Source organism: Cryptomeria japonica, chromosome 6 (assembly GCF_030272615.1).
Source record: "Cryptomeria japonica chromosome 6, Sugi_1.0, whole genome shotgun sequence".
In the NCBI taxonomy this organism is placed as follows: domain Eukaryota; kingdom Viridiplantae; phylum Streptophyta; class Pinopsida; order Cupressales; family Cupressaceae; genus Cryptomeria; species Cryptomeria japonica.
In genome coordinates, this window is record NC_081410.1 from 24,419,895 (window position 1) to 24,443,036 (window position 23,142).

General features: G+C 33.7%; 1 protein-coding gene across 1 annotated transcript; it reads right to left on the minus strand.

The window, feature by feature from the left end:
• Nucleotides 1-20,164: 20,164 nt before the first annotated feature.
• LOC131069960 (phospholipase A(1) DAD1, chloroplastic) lies at nucleotides 20,165-22,464 on the minus strand. Its single transcript, XM_058005505.2, has one exon. The coding sequence runs from the start codon at nucleotides 21,905-21,907 to the stop codon at nucleotides 20,312-20,314; it is 1,596 nt and encodes a 531-aa protein (XP_057861488.2). The 5' UTR covers nucleotides 21,908-22,464; the 3' UTR covers nucleotides 20,165-20,311.
• Nucleotides 22,465-23,142: the final 678 nt, after the last annotated feature.

Consider the following 23,142-nt stretch of genomic DNA (forward strand, 5'->3'; position numbering starts at 1 on the left):
TTCGTCAAGTTTGCACGTGTTTCAAAGAAGTTAAAAAAAAATACCATGGTAAACTTGAGCTCCCACTTAGCTATCCAACAATGTAATTTATTTCAAATTTTGATTTCGTTAAGTCTTTCATCTATAATTTCTTTTGCCATTGTGTCTGTTTTTTGTCAAAAACCAACATGTACTATTTTGGGTATAGATTTTTACACATTCATCAGATTTTGAAAAAACTTACATTTTTAGAAACTAGACTCCATTCTACACAATTTTTTTTTTTTAATGATTTTTTATTAGTTTTCAATGATTTTAGGGAGGAACACACTCAAATTTCTATTTTTTAGGATGTGTCCACTTCGAAAATTAGTAAAAAATCATATACTCATTAAAAGATTAGCTGAAAAATCTAGCATAAACTACAAGGTGTTAGCTAATTTCTCACTAAAGTGATTTTAAAAATTCAACAAAAAAGTTAACATTTTAATAAGGGGGCCACAACAAATGCTATGTTATGTTTTTTGCATAAAAATAGGACCACTTTTTGCGGCCCCCCTTTTTGAATCCCTTAATCTCCACCATTTTCAAAATAAATTAGTTGTTTAGAAAGTAGACGCGAAGCACTCTGACTCTTGTTCTTGTTGCATCTTCAAATTTGGAGTGTAATTATGTTCAATTTGTTGTTGAAGTTCAGACTTTGCTGATTTCAGAAAAAAAAAAAGTGGCATCTTAAGACCCCCTTTTGGTACCACAACTTGGTGCATATACCTTACAACAAATGGATTCACAAGAGGTGGAGTGGACAACAACTTGTATTTCAAGGTTGAAGGTAATGACATTAGAGTTGTTTAAGTTTATGTGGGTGACATTATTTTTTTGCTGTAATAATGATTCCTTGTCTAAAAGGTTTTCAAAAATAATGGAATCTAAGTTTGAAATGTCAAAGTTGGGTGAATTAACCTTTTTCCTTGGCCTTCAAGTAATGCATCTTGAACTAGGCATTTTTTTGTCACAAACTAAATATGCAAAATAAATTCTTAAAAAATGTAACATCATAGATTGCAAACCAATTAGCACTCCAATGGAGATAGGGTGCAAATTGACTAAATCTGATGACTCGCCTGAGGTAAATCAATCAGAGTATACATCAATGATAGGTAGTTTACTATATTTGACTACATCTAGACTTGATCTGATGTATGCAGTATGTTTGGTTTCACATTTTCAATCTACATCTAAATAATCTCATTTGAATGTTGTGAAAAAAAAAATCAAGTACATTCAGGGTACTTTAGTGTTAGGTCCCGGAGGCAACTGAGAGGGGCGAGGTGAATCAATTGTCTGTTAATTTCAAACTAAAACTAACTTAGCCAAACTTAGTGCATAATAACGGCAAACCAAACTTTAATGTCGGTAGACAGTTTAGAAGTTAATAACAATACTAGTAAAGTTTAATGCATGAAACAGAAAGACAAATAACATACACAATACATAATACAGTTATTTGTACATGGAAACCTTGTAAAGGGAAAAACCACAATGGGAAACCTTACCCACAATTAGATGATACTATTGTAGATAGTATGTGTATACAAATGGGACCTGCACATGTAGAAAGGCCAACTGCCTAGAGCTCACTGCTCAATCACAAAATGGGAGTCACACTGACTACAATTGGATGGTTAAATCCAATGATAATGTACTACTCAAAATAGCATCTTCATATGCTGGATTTCGTACCGATTAAGCTCTGATTTGCCTTCTTCAAACCTTCCTTGAATCTTCAAATGATGTCTGCATGTATAGCTTTGCTTATATTCGCATATACCTTATTACAATCCTTTTTCCACTCACTTCTCTACTTTTTCTTAATCTCACAAATGAAATCTTACATATATACCAAAACCTAAGACCAAATGTGTAGGTCGGCTTACTAAGATATTACAATTAAATCAATTACAAATGAATCAATATGCAATGCATGATGTTGGCTCAATGCATTTACAATAATAACAAATAATCTCCATAACGTGGCATGTTGATCTAGAATAGATAATGCTTGTCGGTCCATAACCTAGACCTATTTGCTAGTAACAACAAATATGCAAACTTGATTGTACCAATAATCAAATCACCAAAACCAAGTATCCAAACAATGTCTTCAATATAACCAAGTAATCTCTAGATGATAACAAATCATCCTCAGTGTTGATGGACAATATAACCTGTCGGTGAGCCAGATACCGATGATTGTGCATAAGTCACTGAACATGCCAGTGAACATAACCAAAGATCTCTAAGTGTTCTCAAGTGTTCTCAAGTGTTGACAAATGTTGTCATCAATGAAAAAAACAATGCAAAACATCCATAATACCAACAATCTTCCCCTTTGACATTGATGGCAACACAAGATGGAAAAATCATCTAAGTGCCAAAGTAGAAATGCCAAAAACCAAAAACCAACAATCTCCCAATGAGATCATCAAAATACAAATATAGAGAGTAACAATCTCTCCCCAAAAGATAATGTGTTTTTCCATAGATATCTCTCCCCCTTTGACATCAAATGCCAAAGCAATACAAAACCAAATACAATCACTTCATAGAACTTGTTACAAATACCAATTGTTATAACCACATTTATTCAATCTACTCCCCCTGAGAAGTAGCTCTCCTTCATCAAAGCCAAAAAAAAGATTTCTCTATTAATTATGTCGGTCTGATGTCATGCTCCAACTATCTAAGTTTCTACTGATGATGGTATAACTCCAAGCTACTCTCTTAGATATTCAAAAGTTTCCTTAGGCAAAGGCTTAGTAAAGATATCTGCAATCTACTTTTTAGTATTCACATAAACCAATTTCACTTCTTTTGCTTCAACATTCTCTTTCAGAAAATTGAATTTGATAGAAACATGTTTAGTTTTAGAGTGAAATACCGGATTCTTTGATATATCAATTACTTCCATATTATAACAGTAAATGATTATAGGTTCTTTGCATTTTACCTTTATGTCCTTCAACATTTGCTTAATCTATAATACATGTGTACTATTAGTTGCTACTGTAACATATTTTGATTATGCTGTTGATAAGGATGTATAACTTTGTTTCTTGCTCAACCATGAAATTAGTCTGCTGCCAAGAAAAAATGATCTGTCGGTGGTGTTTTTTCTATCATCTACATCTCCTGCCCAATTTGCATCTGTGTATGCACATAAATCAAAATTTTCATCTTTAGGATACCATAAACCAAGATTTGTTGTGCCTTGTAGACACCGGAAAATCCTTTTTACTGTTGATTCATGATTTTCCTTAGGATTACTCTAAAATCTTGAAACAATACATACTACATTCATAATATCAGGCCTTGTTTGTGTCAAATACAATAAACCTCCTATCATAGACTTGCATCTTGTCAGATTAATAGGTGTTGATTCATCCTTCAATGATATTTTATTAGTTGTAGTCATAGGTGTACTTACCGGTTTAGAGTTTTCCATGCCAAATTTCTAAAGTAATTCCTTCAAGTACTTTGATTGATTTATGAATATACCTTTATTAGACTATGGTTTATGGTATCCTCAGAATAATTATTTTAGTCTTGTTAGTTTCACTGATGCTACCTGGGATGGTTGTATGGATGATATAAAAAATCACTAGTGGTGTTGTTTTTTTCCTAGGAGATTTTCTTGTTGCCTAGCACAACAAAAAGCAAGATTGTGTCACTTTATCTACTATTGAATCTGAGTACATAGCTGCTATAGCATGTTGTACTTAATTGATTTGGATGTCTTATCAACTTGCAGATATGGGCATTTATGTTGCTAAGATAATTTCAATCTTTTGTGATAACATAAGTGCAATAAATCTTTCTAAGAATCCTATTATGCATTCTTGCACTAAACATGTAGCAATCAAATTACATTTTCTACAAGAACAAGAGTTACCTAATGAATTTCAAGTTTTGTATGTGTCTACGTAGGCATAAGTGGATGACATATTTACTAAGGCTTTTTCTAAGGAAGTTTTTGAAACATTCAGGGAGAGATTGGGAGTTATCTCTCAATCTTTTATTGTTTAAATATTTGCATAGATTAAGGGGTAGCTTGGCTCTCCAAAACAACATTTGGTTGCTCTACTTGATTTCTTGTTGCCCATTGTCATCTCATGCAACATTATTTCTTCAAGTTTTATGCATATACTCTTTGTTACCCTTTGTCCTTGAGAAAAAAAGGGGGAGATTTGAGCATCATTGAGATTTGAAAACTTTGACAGGTTTTGACATTCTATACATTCTATTTTCTGACATTCTGAGAATTATGTAAAAGAATTATGTATGGCATTTTGGCACATTTTACATGTGGCATACAGTGGTTCAGATGGATATTTTACATATGGCATATAGTGGTTCATTGGCTTATAGTGATCCTTGTTTAATGATGGCTTGTTTTTTCCATCAAGGACAAAGGGGGAGTTTATTACCCTCTTTGTATTTGTCCTTGATGACAAAATTGATATACATTGGCATGATACATGGTTTGACATGGTTCACAGTGACTTATTCTCAGTCTGGTATGCTCATTTTTTTAATCTCATTTGTTACTGATGATTTCAGTGTATGTGCAAAGCTATCATGTTCATTGGTTTACAGATTGGTACTATTCTCATGGTATAATGTATGTGTTCATAGCACACTATTGTGCTAGGCAATTTTATGGTTTATACATATCTTCATTTGCACTTTGGAGTGCATGGGATTCACTTGGTTTACAAAGCACTTTTAGTGCATGGCTTAGTCATAATTTATATAGGACTTTATAATGCTATCGGTATTTGTTTACATTGTTATTATAGCTTTAAAAGTTATTAGGTTTCAATGATTTAAGCACATTACATAGTGCTTGCCAACATATTTCAAAGGGTCGACACCTAGTTTTTACTTACACCAATGATGTGATATTTATTTGGCTTAGTTTGTATACACTTTGAAAGAAGTTTGTGGGACTAATATGTACAGTCATCGGTGACTTGGATTCAACTTTGCATTTTTTTTTTAAATGGTCAGATTTCAAAGAATATAAAATTTGGTAAAGGGTTTGATATAGAGAAAAAAAAAAACAAGCGATAGCATTTATTTTTGTTTGCTCAAACCCTAAAGAGGGCTACCATCATGAAACATGTTCTAGCAGTTACAATGGGTCATTGGCTTGGACATTCGTTGTGGATTTTAGTTATATTGGTTTACAGACAATGGAGATTGGAATGGTGGTTTTTGTTGCCGATATTATGGGGATTTTTTTTTATTGATATTCAACATCGAATTTCTCAGGTTCTTACCTTCATCAATAGATGATATCATTCTGATATTTTCAGTGTGTTCTTGAATCTTTGAAGAGTAAAAAGGTAAAAAGAAATTCTGGTATTTTTTTTTCAAAAAAAGAAAAAGAGGGTTTCATTTTGTTTGAAATGCAAATATTTGTCTTAAGCTCTTACTTTCAAAAACAGAAAAAGAAATGGAAAAAGGTGTTTTTCAAATAGACATTTTTCAAGAATATTTGTTGGTTTTGAAAAAGGGAAAAGTTTTTTCTTTGGCAGATAATGGTTATTTTTTATTGAGTTTTATTTCAAATCCTAGTTAGGGTTTGATAACCCTATACGAGTGTTACGGTTTGAAGACATTTGTCTTACTGTAATGTTATTTAAAGACACATTTTTTGCACAAACTGTTACAAAGTTTGAATGAAAATAGAGCATTTATTGTTTTCAGATACAGCAAAAGGGTTTTGTTTTACTCTGATACTAAAAGAAAAAAATCGTGAAAGAAGATTTTTTGTTTATTCTACAGATATTTGAAAAGCTTTATTGACATTCTTTGTATTTTAAATCATTGCACAACTTTGTTATATCAAACTCATTCCATTCATTGATAATTTTGTGATTGCAGAATATATTGCAATTATAAGATTACCAGTGATTGTAGCTTGAGTTGTTTTCTAGCATTATATGAGACATAGGGGTTGGTTCTCCTTGAATTCTGATACTTCTAAATTCAGTGTACAGAGTTGATTCTCTTTGAGTTAATAAAAGGATTACTTGACAAGTGGTTTTTCTACCCCAAGAGGGTTTCCCAGTCATGAAATTCTTGTATCATGTGTCAAATTGTTTCTATTTGTTTCATTAGATGTTATGCTTTGATACATTTTATTATCTTGTGTTGATGTTATGAAAATTTTACTTCATATTTTTTTCAATCTATACTTCATTCACTATGTTTAAATCTGCAAACTGTTATTGTATTAAAAAAGTCAAGTCTACAATTTATACATTGTTTAAAATAGTTCATTGTACAATGTCAGGTTAGAAAAGTTAAGCATAAAAGGATTACTCAATCTATTTATATTGAATAATCAGAAACACATTCTTAAATAAGAGTTAGTGTATCACATGTTCAGTTTTTGGTAATAGTATCACATGTTCTATTTTTGGTAACAGATTTGCCAAGCTATTCAAAAGTTTGAAAATTAAGTAAAGTGAGTCAAATTTGTTATTGACTCTGATTCACCCCCCCCCACCTCCCCCTCCTTAGAGTTAATCCACTTCCAACAATCATTGCTCAATTCTATGGGAGATTGCAATTTGAAGCTGCCAAAATGGCAAAAAAAATCAAGTGTTGGTTTATTTGTGATCTGAAGAAAATGTTTATAAATGAGAGTTCATTTTATAATCGCTAAAAAGTGATTGTTATAAATCTATAAAGAATTAATATAGGCATAGAAGAATTTAGAAGCTTAAGTCATTGGTCGAATATTGTTAATTTTTTAAAAGTTGTAGTTGAGAAAAGAACCAGAGAGGAGATAAAGGAAATATTGCAAGTGTGGTCATTGTAACCCAAGTTGTTTTGAAACTAGGAGGTTTAAATATAACAAATATTTTAGTCAATTGTGTTTTTTTTAAATATTAAAATTTATTGAGTTGCATACAGGTAAGTTTGTTACTCTTGCAAACTACCACTAAGCAAAGAACAAATCATTGTTAAAAGATAGATTGCTAATTTTGGTTTTGTTTAAGTTGCCAAAAGAACTGAGATCCACAAGCATTTATAAAATTTTGAAGAAGAACAAAATTATTTTTCATCAAAAGAAATTGAAGTTTAAAGGTTCTGGATACTAGAAGAAAAGTAATCAGCCACTAAAGGTAAATGAATTCATAATCTTTTAAATTTGTGATTTGTTGATTGGAGAAAGAACATATAGTCGTTGTTGTTGAAGGATTGGTTACAGTAGTGAAGAAATCTAGAGAAGGTTGAAAGAAGCTACTAAATAACAGAATCATTACAAGTGAATAAGGTGGGTTTAATAATTTCTTTCAATGGGAAAGATAGGTAAGAAGGTGAAGAAAGAAAATAAAAATTAATTTCTGAAATAGATCTTTTAAAAAAGAAATTAATAGAAATGAAGAAATCTAATCCAAAGATGATATCTATTATAAAATAGAGACAAACAAGAAAAATAAACTTCTAGATGAAAACTGTGATCTTTGAAAAGAATTGGACAAAGTTAAAGATGAAAATGAATAATTAAAAGAAAGAGTAAAATTGTTTAGTGAGGTTAAGAAAAAGAACAAAGATTTAGAAGAAAAGTTGAAAAGATTAAAAGAAGAAAAATAATTTATAGAAGAAGGAAATATTAAAGTTGAAAGAAGAACCACTTGCAAAAATAAATGAATGTTTGAAGACAAAAAAAAATAGTAAGTGATTTCATGTGACACGGGAAATTTGTGTTTGTCATTTGGTAAATGTAATTTTGCTAAAGCTGGTTGTGACAAAGATGTTAATAAATCTACAAATCTTGATAAAAGTGATGATGAAAATATTATTGGTTTTAAAATGAAAAGAATGAGTTATGAAGGTCAAGGATTAGTAAAACATGAACAAGGAATAATAAATCCAATTGAGAAAACAATGAGGCCAAAGTATGAAGGACTTGGGTATAACACGAGAAAATGAAAGAATGATATGAGTCTTCCAACTAAAAGAAATCATTTCAAGTAATTCAAACTATGCAGTGTTCACATTATAACAGAAAAGGTCATACATATGATAAGTGTTGGAAAATTCATCCTTGCAGTATTTGTGATTTGAGGAATCATTGTGAAAAGACATGTTGGAATAAAGACAAACATAATGAATCTATAATAGGACACGTGAAAATTAATTGTGGATGGAGCAATGGATCAAATTGGCAAAAAATTACATTCATCATCAAAAATTTATTCAAGCATAAATGCCCATATGTTGGTAACAATTAAGAAAGATATCAAGTTTTAAGAAGAATAGCAAATATTGTTGGTCAAGATAAATTGTTGTTTTGACATACATAGAAAGAAGAGTTGAAAAAAGTTGTAGAACAAAGTTTTAAAATAAATGTTTGAGATATTTCTACAACAACTAGAGGAAGCCAAGAGAAAGGTGTCATAGTTGAAGCTAAAAAGATTGTAGAGATAATTTGAAGATATCATACAAGAAAATAATATGAGTGAGTTAAAAGACTTGGTTTCAAGCATAAGACAAAGAAGAGAAAGAAGACAATAGTCATGAGCAAAGAAAAATGAGTATTGTGAATTTTGTAGCATTCATGGTAGAAATTAAGGGGGAGTCTTGGTAGTATCTTGTAATTTCCACTACCTACCAAAAATAAATGCACCATCTAGAACTATCTGTAAAATAGACAAGTTCAAAAAAATGTTACTAATTGAAAGAAAATTCAAGAAACTACTCTAATGTTTTGAAGAACTCTATAAAATAGGGGAAAATGTAAACTATTTTACACAAACAATAAAATCCATGTTTTGTACAGCAAAATATTACAATTTTTGGGTGATTCAATTGGTAATTTTTTTGTGTATCCTGTTCCATCCACCACCAATAGTTTTTATATGTGTTAGATGTTGAGTTTGGTGTAAATCAGTGATGATAACCAGCCATTCTGATGCAGAGGGATCTCCTTCTCTAGAGCTCTCAAGGGTTCAGTCACTCAAGGTGACACTCTAGAGGATCCTTCTACATGCTAGGTGAAACCAACTCCCCATTAAAACTCCTATTGATCATGATTGATCATCTCATCAATTGTCTAGGACTGCACTCTAAAGGTTTTAGTGACCTACTCACACCTTTGGACCCTACTAAAGGATCAATAGTTGACTCTTAAGCCTCTCCATACCATAACACAAAGGTAGACTCTTCCCACATTAATTTGAGTTTCCTACAATCTACTAGACTCTAAACTAGGTTCACAAGCCAAAAATGCTTAACACTTTGATTAAATAAAACCAAAGTTACCTTCTTGTTGTCCTCTTAGATATACATATACACAGAGGTATATAACTTTTGAATCGGTTCAAAAATCATCAATCACTCTGGTGAACTTATGAATAACTTGGTTTGGAACACCATATAAAAACTTTAGACAAATCCAACGGTTTGACTCTGAGATATGACCCCGAATCAAGCTGCATTTTTATGTGACTGTCATTTTGTCACACTATGACAGTCTGCTGCTATCTTTGGAAACCCATTGGTTTAAGCCCTTCCTTGGGAACTCCACTTGCACCAATACCTTTGGAAAGGTTTTATACACACCAACAAACCTCCTTCTAATCCCTCCTGGCCATAACACACTTTTTCATATCAAACAAAGCCTATATCATTGACTGTGACAGTCAAACTGTCCCTTTGTGACTGCAACAGTCATGAAAACATCATGAAGCACATGTAAAACCTTGCATGACACCCTGAACACACCTTTGAAAAGTAGTATACACCCTTGACCTGATCCCTGCCCAAAATAAGGACTTTTCATGCATCAAAATAAAAGATACTACATTTATGAAGCCACTAGTTACCCTAAGCCAGGGTTATGACAATTTTTAGTAAAATGCCAAGAACTTTTTCTAAACACAATAAAAAATGAATGCCACAATCTCTAAAGTAAGGTTAAATAATTCCTCTATCATCCCCAAACAACAATCTTTCAAAATAAAAACATCAAATGCATCAAAATTAACAAGAGATCTAACTGTCCACGTTGAAAACTCAGAAAATGCACATTAAAATATGGATTTTATTGCTCCAAATGATTGTCTTCGACCAAACACTCACAATATCCCCCTATTTAATTTTTTTACAACTTTTTATAGCACTTATGGCCTACAAGACCAAACCATAACCACCCAACTACCTCTAACCAACTATTTTTGTCATTTTTTGCAATTTTGACAATAAAAGTTGCTCAAAAAGTTGTCATTTGACAAAGAAAGTTGTCAACATGACCAACTTGGACTCCTAACTCTACCAACACATAAAAATGGTCTTAAGATGACCTTATAAACATTTCAAACATTTTTTATTCTTCATAAACCTATTTTACCCTTCAAAACCCAATTTTAGCCCTTTTTAGGCCTAATTGCCAATTTTGATAATTTTACACTTTTTGACCTTTTCATTACATTTTATTGCATTTATTGGCTCTAATGGCCATGATTACATATTTTTAAGACCTTAAAGTCATTTTATACTTCATTACTCATTGATTCACTATGAGGGACTATCAGTGACCCTGGTGCACCTTGTCTTCATAGGTCTTCATAGGTGCTTCATAGGTGTTCCATAGATGCTCCTGCACCATACTCCCAGGGACAAAAGATTCAAGGTCCCCTTGAATGGTTGCCTCCTCTTTCTATACTTCCAATTCATAGGTACTTGCTCCTTGTACCCTAAAATAAAATTTCCATGCTTTGGTGGCTCATTGCAACTCCTTCTAAGAAAATGGTACTCAATATAAGCAGCTCCAACATTTTCATCCATGTAAACACTCAAAAAACCTGCATACAAATGATTAGAAAAAATAAATATAGTGTCATCATTGATTTCATTATTAGCTTGTTCCATCAAATGAATCTTTTGTGCCATCATCTCAAGTGAGTCAACCCCACCATGGCTTCTCCATTCTTCCTCTATGGCTTCATACAATGCCCATAGATCAGGTTCTTCTCCTTCACCAAATTCATTCTCATTCCCATGCCATTCACCTTGGCATCTCAGCTCATCAGTCACCTTCAAGGCTTCCTCATTAGCCTTCTTCTTTGTTTCTATTAGCCTCTTCACAGGCCAAACTACCCTCTTTTGCACCCTCGAGTGCCAACTCTTCACTTTCCTCTCTAGGTTTTCCAACCTCAACTTCATTTGTGCTTCATGAAGTTCATCTTCCTTTCTCAATTGCTCCCTCTCTTCTGCAAGTCTTCTTAACTTCTCATCAATCTCACCAAGATGTTTCTTCAATCTACTCAACTCTTCTTCATCTATCCTCTTCTTCTCTTCTTCTTTCTTCTTTCTCTCATCTTCCTTTCCTTTTTGTTTCCTTCCAACATCCAAGTATTCTGTGAAAGTATTACACAACTCTCTTTCTAACCTTGTCAGATACATCTTCTCACTCATCTAGGATTCCTACACACATATCCTAGACCTTTTGCTTTCTTTGATACCAAGGTGATACTTCAGAGGATCCTTCTACATGCTAGGTGAAACCAACTCCCCATTCCAACTCCTATTTATCATGATTGATCATCTCATCAATTGTTTAGGATTGCACTCTCAAGGTTTTAGTGACCTACTCATACCTTTGGACCCTACTCAAGGATAAATACTTGACTCTTAGGCCTCTCCATACCCTAACACAAAGGTAGACTCTTCCCACATTCATTTGAAGTCCCTACAATCCACTAGACTCCAAACTAGGTTCACAAGCCAAAAATGCTTAACACTTTGATTAAATAAAACCAAAGTTACCTTCTCGTTGTCCTCTTAGATATACCTATACACAGAGTTATATAACATTTGAATCACTTCAAAACTCCTCAATCTCTCCAATGAGATTATGAAGAACTTGATTTGGAACAACACATCCACAATTTAGACAAATCCAACAGTTTAACTCTGAGATATGGCCCCCACATCAGGCTTCATTTTTTTGTGACTGCCATTCTGTCACACTATGACAGTCTGATGCTATCTTTGGAAACTAACTAGTTTAAGCCTTTCATTGAGCACTCCACTTGCACCAACACCTTTGGAAAGGTTTTAGACACACCAACCAACCCTCTTCTAAGCCCTCCTGGCCATAACACACTTTTTCATATCAAACAAAGCCTATATCATTGACTGTGACAGCCAAACTGCCCCTCTATGACTGCAACAGTCATGAAAACATCATGAAGCATGTGTCAAACCTTACATGAAACCCTGCACACACCTTGGAAATGTATTATACACCCTTGACCTCATCCCTACCCAAAATGATGATTGGTTATGCATCAAAACAAAAGATACTACATTTATGAAGCCATTGGTTACCCTAAGCCAGGGTTATGACAGTTTTTAGTAAAATGCCAAGAAATTTTTATAAAAACAATAAAAATGAATGCCACCACCTCAAAAGTAAGGTTAAATCATTCCTCTATTATCCCCAAACAATAATATTTCAAAATACAAACATCAAATGCATCAGAATTAACAAGAGATCTGACTGTCCACGTTGAAAACTCAGGAAATGCACATAAAAATATGGATTTTATTGCTCGAAATGATTGTATTCGACCAAACACTCACAATATCCCCAAATTTAATTTTCTTACAACCTTTTATAGCACTTGTGGCCTACAAGACCGAACCATAACCACCCAACTACCTCTAACCAACTATTTTTGTCATTTTTTGCAATTGTGACAATAAAAGTTGCTAAAAAAGTTGTCAACATGACCAACTTGGACTCCTAACTCTACAAACACATAAAAATTGTTTTAATATGACCTTATAAACATTTCAAACATTTTTTATTCTTCATAAACCTATTCTACCCTTCAAAACCCAATTTTAGCCCTTTCTAGGCCTAATTGCCAATTTTGACAATTTTACACTTTGTGACCTTTGCATTACATTTTATTGCATTTATTGGCTCTAATGGCCATGATTACATTTTTTTAATACCTTAAAGGCATTTTAGAATTAATTAATCATTTATTATCCATGAGGGCCTATCAGTGACCCTAGTTCACCTTGTCTCCATAGGTCTTCATAGGTGCTTCATAGGTGTTCCATAGATGCTCCTCCACCACATTCATGGGTTTCCCTCTACCCTCATTTATCAATTACCTCCTTTCTCTCTTTGTTTTATGGTTTCCATCCTAACAGATCCTCTTCCCTGGTTGTGTATTTTTCCCTACCAGCTTGGGATCTAGGCTTCTAGCATCGTTGTTTTTTCAAGCTATGATCACTAATCAATTGCTTTTTTCTCCTCTCCTCCTTGGAAAAGAACCTGGTGCTGGAGAGATTATGGTAGTGGATAATCTCTATAATAGCTAGTGATGGGGTTGTGTTGGCTTCTATTGAGGGGTGCCTCTACTTTGGGTTATTTTATTTGTCTAAGATAAGTTGTGTTATTCCAGTTTGGATCATTGTTAATTATCTTTACTACTTATTAGGATTTGGTTTCTATTCTTGGAGGTATGGCTGGGGTTCTTCTCTTTTCTACTAGATCTAGCTTCCCAATTTGGATGGGTGTTGTTTCTCTAAGTATTTGGAGTCTTGGGGAGATTGATGGTGTTGGTGGTGAGATGATCGGCTATTATGTTGGCCTTGGGAGGCCTCTCTTTGCTCTATCTGGCAAAGGTTTTGGTTTCCCTTTGCTTGTTATATCCTTTCCCACCTCTTAGACTTTTTTTATTTCTTTGGCTACATTCTTATTTGTATTTTTTATTTTTATAACATTTTTATGGTTTATGTGGAGCCATTGGTCTCCTGTCTATGTATTGTCGATGTGAATTTGTAGTGGGGGATTTTTATTGAGGGTTTCACTATGCTTGTGTTTATTATATCAAAGGCTTCCAATAATGATGTTGCATTGTTGGATGTCTTATTTGTAGGGGCTTCTACTTCCTTTCTCCATTATATGAACTCATACAGGTCATGTAGAGGTGAGACCTACTATAGATTTGGATCCTACTTGTCCTATTGAGGTGGATTCGATGATATCTTTTTCTCTATAATAGTCTTTGTATTAGTTGGATGTAGTAAGAATATTTTATTTAGTCAAAGACCTTCATTTGTGGGCTAGTTTTGAAGTGGATTTTGTTGAAGTCATTTCTTCTATTGGACCTATAGATGTGTTTTCAATTGGGGGCCTGGAAGTGGTTGGTTGTTGTATCAATCCTTTTCTCTCTAGTTTAGTTTCCACTAGAAGAATATTTTTCCTACCTATGATTAAGGGTTCTCTATTAGCCAATTTTTTGGGTATTTTCTTTACAATTCAAGGTGTCTCTAGTATAAGGTTTTGGGATTCCTTTCAAGGACCTCTATTTTTGGAAGGGAAGTCTTAGTTCTAGGTCAAAACCGACGTTTCCCACTAGTTTATTACTCTAATTAAAAGCTTCTAGTCAATCTCACTTCTTGTGAGAAGCATTTTTCTCACCTTTTAGCTAATTCACTTTTTGCTTCAATGGCTATTATGTAACAAGTTTGGGTCCTCTCTCACTTTACCTAATAAAAATTTCATATTGAACTTTGGTTTAACATTTATGATCTTCTTAGTATCATCGCATGCCTTCAAAGTATTACACAATTTTTCAAGTTTTCTACATAAATGGATGTGTCATATTGAATGTTTAAATTATTTTTAGTTATAAAATAGTTGTCTTCAAATGTGTTGTGTATATTTGTTAACAATATTGATGTTTATGTGTTGTGTTTCACTACTATAAATTGTCCAATGTAATATTTACTATCCCAAATATATAGTGACTCTTTTGGATTAGAAAATTTTTGTACTATGCATTATTTATCTTATATGAATTGGAAGTTAATCTTTGTGTAATATAGGCTTTGGAGTACATTGTACTAAATATTCTATGAAATTCCCTTATTTGAAATTGAAATGTCTACTTATTTATTCTGATTACTACTATAATATGCCTTCTTTTCCCATTTATGTGTATTTTCTTAAATAACTTGTATAGCATTCACTTAACAAATTACAAAATTTTATGTGCACGTTGGTAGACAATTATAATATATTTCCTCGTTTCAATTATCAATCCAAAAAAATGTTATACAATTACATTTGAACACAATTAGAAGAATACTTTAGAAGGATCACATAATTAGTAAAGAGTATTTTCACTTGTAAGAAAGGTCTCAATAGGTTATATGTAGCACATAAAGAGAGTCAATGAGATAAAAACCCAATTTATTTTTAATTTACATTCTAGCAAGGTCAATGCATCACTGATCAATTTAGAAATAACAAACTATTTCCTTGTAAATCCTCATTATGGTAGTACAAAATTACCTTTAGATACCAGTACCATGTATCCTATCTCATTCCTTCATTTAAAATGTAAATCATAAGGCAATTGTAATTCTTCTCTCTATCTTTTAACCAACTTTGATTAAATTTCATTTATTTATAGAACATTCTTTCCATTTTGGGAGTTCTTATGTGATTGTTTTCATATAAGATCATAAAGTAGTCACTCTTTCTACTAAATAATTAAATATTCAATACTATACAAGATAATCTCATTTGTCTAATTGCACAATTATTTTCATGATCTTGTGCTAAGAACATCATATATTTGTCACTCTTTTTAATCGTGTATCTATTAGGTTTTAAATTTGTGCTTTCCAGACCATAAGGTTTATCTTAGTTGACTACCATTTATAGGGTGATGTTTCTATGAGATTGTGAAATACTCTCTATTTTTACAATTATTTTCATGGTCTTTTCAGTCCCTCCATTTCAGCCTCAAATTTGGACTACAAGTCAATTACCTAAAAAATATTTACTTCTTCTCTTTTATACTTTAGACCACAATAAACTAGATACTACAATTAAGAAACATGAAAGAACAAAGCACAATAAACATGTGAACACCAAATTTATATGAAAAACCCTTTAAAATAGGAAAAAATCACAGTGAGAATCACACTCACAATATGAATAACTAATTACAATATTTTAGGCTCAAGGCCAAGCAACTTAATGCACTTGATTGGACTTGAAGGACTAAGGTGCACAATCTTGGCACAAGATACAAAGGAATACACAAGTTTTCAAAAGGAACACACTGCACCTTCCAACATGCATAGGAAATAGATGAATTGAAATGATAAAGATCACCTAGTCATTAAATTATAATTGAACCATTATTTCAAGCAACCAATATCATGTCAAACACATCTTTAAACATTAACCATTGTCCCAAAAAATTGTCACACTAAATATATCATCATTAAATCTCTTCACAACTGACTTTTTCCCCAAATCTATTCGCATATAATTCACATCCACTTCACACTAGTTCACACACATTTCATTCCTCAACTTGTACAACCACACATCCATAAATACAATATCATTCATTAAAACCCTCAACTAGGTCATCCATAAACAAAATGTATAATGCTACATAAGTTAGGCCACTCAGACCAATAACACATAACAATAGTCTACTATAGGAGATAGAAGGGACCTAAAACCATCATAACAGATCCTTCTAAAATAATTCCAACAAACTGCACACACTAGCACATCCTCCAAAGTTGGCATCAAACAAAATGTGTACATAATCACTAAAGCATATTAACCAGTCTACCCAAAAACACCCTCCAATGTAAAATACACACCGTGGATCTATACATGCCATAGTGAGACACATATCAACATCCAAACTTAATCTTCAATGCATATCTAGACCAAAAGACCATGATCCAAATAAAATACACCACCTTAGTCAACCAAAAATCAAATGAGCTAACAACATTGAACACATAATAACATAGCTTCATTTACCAACCAAACTAGAACTAGAAAACTACACAAACCAAATGAACATGTCTTCCAAGATCCAAACTATGAATCCACATATCTGAGAACCACCAAGCATTTTCTAGACTAGTTTTGACAAACATCCTCATTGTTAGAAATAGCAACAACCAACTATATCATCTAAGCAATAGAGGACCCAAAAACTTGATAGTGTAATATATATAAATCATAAACATTATATCAAGAACCACAATCCATAATCTTCAAAAAATAGAGGAATTCAAAGTGTTCTTCCATAAGGACATTAAATACTCTTTCTTGCATATAAATATTGTTTCCTACATATTAAAACTTCCACTACACCAACCTTTCAAAAATACCTCAACATCACGAGTAGACCACATAACAACATCAAAAAACCCACTTCCAAACCATCTACAACACATAATGACATCAATGGCAACACAACTCAACATAACTAAAGTTTCCAACATGAGTAGGCTGGAATATGTGGAAGGAAATGCTCTTTCAAAGGAATTTTTTAACACTAAAAATAACTTCAAAACACAAATCAAAGTAACAATCAAGATTAGATTAAAAAGGGATCAAAACATAACACAAATCATTGCAAACTAAGTATGATGATCTCCTTGTACTGTAGATTTTCCCAATGTGATCAATTTCTATGTGTGCTCATGGAATTTTGATAGAATAATAGTGCTCAAAGAATTTGGATGTAAGATAACAAAAAATGGCCAAGTGTTCTTAAATTATGAATGAGAGGGAAGATGGAAAGGAGGGCTAGGATTTGATCATGAGGATCAAGGGTGTATATGAGAGATGAACCCTCAACTCACAAAATGGTAACAAATGTCACCATGGGATGGGTTGATCTAGGTGATTGATACTTCCCAAGGTACCCATGGGATATGAACGAGAACTTTCCATAAAGATATTTCTTTTCCATACACTCCAAAAAGATCTAAAGATATTGATGAGTTAAAAGGAATAAAATGATTTTTTAATTCCTTTGGAGTGCTTGGGAGAATAAGATCTATTTGGGGTATCTTCCCAAAATGGAAATGTTATTAAGGTTGAGTGGGATTGGAGGATGGACATTTTTGGCATTGAGGTGACCCCTCCCTTATCTAAGGGATTAGGAATGTGCAAGTGTTTAGAATTAGATTAGGTGGGAGATTATGCTTAGGTTTAAAGAGGTGAATGAGGATGATGACGAATTCAACATTTGGAGAGAGAAAGGGGAGGAAGTAAATTGAATTCCTTTAGGAACAAAAAGGGGATTTTGAATTAAATAAAATAAATTGGGGTGTTTATTTAATTTAATAGATGGAAAGGTTAAAATTTTATGATATTAGGTAAATTAATCAACATGGGAAGTTAGGTACAAGATATAAATGAATATGGGGTGTTGATCAAATAATAATAAATTATTTAATTAATGACGATAGCCAGGGTAGATGAATAATATGAATAAAAATGGCCAAATGATAGTGGTCAATTTTAGATGTCTACAACTATATGGCTTAAGATGATGTCCAAATTGTTTACTTTTTAACTTGATGGTTAGATGAAAAGATGAAGAGATTGATGGTTAATAATGGTTGAGAGCAATGGAAAGATGAGAGAGGAGATGTGTTCTCATTTGGTTAGACAAAATGGAGGGAGGTAGATTGTAGAAAAAATCAAAGGTGGAGATTCTCTTTGGGAAGGTTAGGTGGATAAAATGAAAGGGTTACTTTAAAAATATCTTTAAGGGATGTGCAAGTCTTTTGTATCATGACTATTAGATCTATGAACGAAAAACTTTAAAGGATATAAAGGATTTAAAAGGTTTTAATAAGAATTTTTAATGTACAAGAGAAGGGTTAATGGGTTAGTGAACTTTAACTCACTTAAGAAAGTGTAGAAAGTAAGAAATTAAATAAATACAATCTTATTTAATTTTTGGGGTGAGGATGGAGAGAAATAATTTAATGGTTAAGGTTAAAAATGGGTGTGGGTGAATAGTGATGAGTAGTGGATGAATAGTATTTTTAATTAATTAATAAAGAATGATATTTGGATAATTAATTGAATAATTAGGGCTGTATTCAATTAGCTATATACAATCGAATCCAGAAATAACAACAAGAATCATCTTATAGTGCTTCTTGATTTGATTGTGTGAGTTTGCTCTCTACTATCATCCTAATGATGGATCAGAAACGTTGATGCAAAAAACCTCACACAATCAAATCCAAAAGCATTATACAGATAGACTAATAAATTATAGAAATCTAATAACATTGATTGACATGCATCATTATTAACCTGTATCATTATTGTTGATTGTAAAAAAATAAACTTACCGTATATTCTGTCTTTCTTCTCTCCCCGTTATCACCGACTGTTCTTTGAACGGCAGTGGTAATATATTTGAAGAGAAGCAAATGGATTTGCCGGTTCACCATAAAATAAACATAAAGACAAAGCTAAAATAGCCTGGCTTTACACAATTTTATTAGGCACTTAAACAATCATTTCGTGGATTTTCCTCAGAAATAAGACAGTTAATTTAACACTAACGACAGATCTTCCATGCATTAAAAAAAAAATAAAAATTATGCAAATTTTAAGAATTCCGGTAAGTAGTACCATCACTTATTATGAGAAACATTATCTCAGTTTGAATTTAATTGTGTAATATCTTTAACATCACATTCAGAAATCAATGCGCAGTAATTTCATTGGTTTAAAAACTATTATACAGTGGAATTTAGAAATACTATTACACAGTCCAATTTAGAAATCTAACAAATTAAATTAAATTATGAAATGTCGAATTCTCATATGATTAAGTTTCAAGCTGTTAAAGCTGTTAATAAGTAATTATTTTTAAAATTACTAGGTGGATTTTCCCCAGAAATAAAACAGTTAATTTATCACTAAAGACAGATCTTCCATGCATCTAAAAATAAATTTTGTGCATCCCGCGAGAATTCCGGTGAGTAGTACGTCACTTATCATCAGAAACATTACCAATTTTTGAATTTAATTGTGTAATATCTTTAACATCACATTCAGAAATCAATGCGCATTAATTCCATTGACTCAAAATATATTATACAGTCTAATCCCAATATACTATTATACAATCGAATTCCGAAATCTATTCAAATTAAAATATCGAATGATATCATTAAGTTGCAGATGCTGTTAATAAGTAATTGTTTTTAAAATTACGAAAAGGAGTTGCAAGATTATATTCATCACAATAAGCATCCAAAATGTGTTGTAATATTTGCTCAGAATTACTAAGATTATTCACAGACAACCTTTGATCGTTGGACGAACAAAAGGGAAAAAATTTCGTGCGCGACAGCAAAAAAGCCGATGCCGCAAACAATTCTCACAAGTTAAACAGACAAGATAAAAAAACGAAGCCAATCTCCGTCATAAAGAAACTTCTCCTCGTCTGTTTACTCGTGAATTTTTACCGGCAGCCGCTTTGAGAAGAACATTTGATTTCTGATTAACAAGCAACCTAAGAATATCTCTCTTTGCGCTCTTCCGAAACGGAACGGAGGAGCTGAAAAAACCATCAATAAGGTGGAGATAAGCTTCGAGATCATGACAGCAGGCCATATCCGCATCAGGTTTCAAATACGGAGAATTTTTATTACTCACTCGGAGCTCCGTTCCGACGTGTCTGTAAGCCCAACCGTTCCGTTCCAAATACCGGAAAATCCAACTTTTCCGGGACCAATCCTGATTCAACACAACGCCGGGAACTTTAGTTATAACATCCTGCGTATTAACCATTCTGAGCACTTTGACTTTCATCTCCTCGATTCTCCGGCCAAAAGCTCGATTTCCGACTCGCGGCCCGCCGAACGAAAAAACCGTCACCGGAACGGGAACGGAAACGGAACGGTGGGGTTTACAACGGAAACGGGCTTTACCGACCTGGTAGGCGCAAAGAAGCGCAAGGGCTGCTCCCAGGCTATGACCGGTAACCGTAATGCTAATTTCTTCCCCAGCGTACAAATCCACCAGTCGTTTTAGTTCATCTAACACATCAGACGACGGGCTCCGCCCGTTGGAATCCCGACACGTGTACAGATTCCAGAACCCGGTTTGAACTTTTGTGTCCCTCTGACCGGTGACTGTGACCGGCGTCAAAATGTCTCGAAAATTCTCGAGCCATTCGAGAGGAGTTACAGTGCCTCTGAAGGCCACCACAATGTCTCTCCGACCAAGCCGGGCGACTTCCACGTCATCGTCGCAGACTGCCACGTAGCCGATCCAGTTGGTCCGCCGCGACATCCACGTGGCGTCGCAGTGGGAGAACGATGAGACCAAGGCCGTCAGCCATTGGGGAACTTTGATGGCTGACGTGGCGTGGATGTGGTGAGTTACTCTGTATCCGGTGCTCTGGAGCCCGAGCTGAGTCAGCAAGGATTCTTCGGGATATTTGCAGCGCCCATAGGTTCTGGATTGAGGATCGAAATCACAGGCACTGTAAGATGCCTGAACTAATTCGCCGTATTTTATGATTTCTCTCCTCAGATTGCTGTCCAATGGATCCAGAAGCCCTTTCCAGTCGTTACTTCCGGCGTACTCCCACCATTTCAGTCCCAGCATTTGCTTCGGAGAGCTTGGAGCATCGCCAGAATTTTCAGCCAAATTGCCGGACTTTTCAACAAATTTGCAGGAATTTTCAGCAAAATTGCCGGAATTTTCAACAAAATTTCCAGACTTTTCAACAAATTTGCCGTAATTTTCAGCCAAATTGCCGGACTTTTTAGCCAAATTGCCGGAATCTTCAACAAACTGTAAGCTCTGCTCACTGCTCGGCCAATGCTTTGCGAATTTACCGGCTGTTAAGGCTTGGATTCCATTAAAGCATGCATCTTTGTATCTCAGAGAAAGCAGCGGGACATTAAAAGACGATCTTTTTGATAAAGCCGGCATTTTGAACTTGGATCCATCGCCTTCGGGCCCGGTGAAAGATTTCAAAGCACAGAGCGGGGGTTTTGCGGCCTGCATTCAAACATCAAAGGTTTATACGCGAAAAAATTGGAGAATTAGATTGAGTCGGATCGTCGAGCCATTCGATTTATAGAGATCGTTAAGTACAAATAACAGCTTTACAAGGTGACGTCTTGACTGATCCGGTTTCGAACCCCGGGGCCTTTCCGCGGCCGGTGCTGAGCAGGTTTTTTCGTCCGCCGCACCTAATCATTAATAAATCTGAGTTAGGGTTTTCCGATAAATATTGTGGTCTGTTTTTCCATTTTCTCTGTTCGCTGAATTATTCTATGGACGGCCATTGCAAAGCGATCCTTTTCACCGGAGATTTTCTTGATCGTTTCCGCTGACTTGAACATTTTCCGCTGCGAGCGACGAGCTTTCATATAAAAATCGTACGTGTGGATTGAAGATATGGATTGAAGAAAGTTGAGGTCAAATCACAGACATGTTTGGAATGAAAGGAAGGAATGAGAGCACGATAAAAGGAGGGTGGTTTACGTTCTGACAGAAAAGTTTGAGGCTGCTATTGGCCAAATTTGTCTGAAAATCGGCGCGCCAGTGACTCGATCCTGTACGGGATGGCTACAGTTGCAGTCGCGTACACACTGTGCATTGAGGATTTTCCAGTTTGGAAGTAAACGGAATTACCGCTTTCATATAGGTATGTGCGCTGTCCTTTTCTCCAGAAAAGTCTACTCTTATTATTGTGAAAGATTTCTTATTGCTTTTTTATTATATCTTACCATCCAATATTTTGAGGATTTGGTCCTCCGTTAATGCGCATTTTGCAGCCCAGCTTTTATAATGCATTTAACCTTTTTTTTTATGGGTAAGGTTTTTGTCATTTTATTACGAATGCATATCTTAAATATATTGAATAAAAATTTTATATATTGTAGATATATGTAAATTTGTCATCATACATGGATAGGAAGTCGTTTTTTAAATTGTTTATTTTTTTTCATGCTATGAATTTTGTTTAGTGGTCCATCACAATAAAGATGAAATGTATTTATTAGAATTGTTTTGTTTATTAATATAAATATCTTAAATACATCTATCAAAAATATATTCATAGATATTAGTTTGGAATGCTTGAAATCTGAATACTTGACCTCTCCTTCATTGCTCTAATAATGCCTAATTAATTGCTCACTTGAATTTGAAAATATGTATTTGGAAACTTGTGCAGAGATGTTTCAAATGAGGGGGTAAGACTTGTTTTTATACCTAACCTCATGAAACGATTT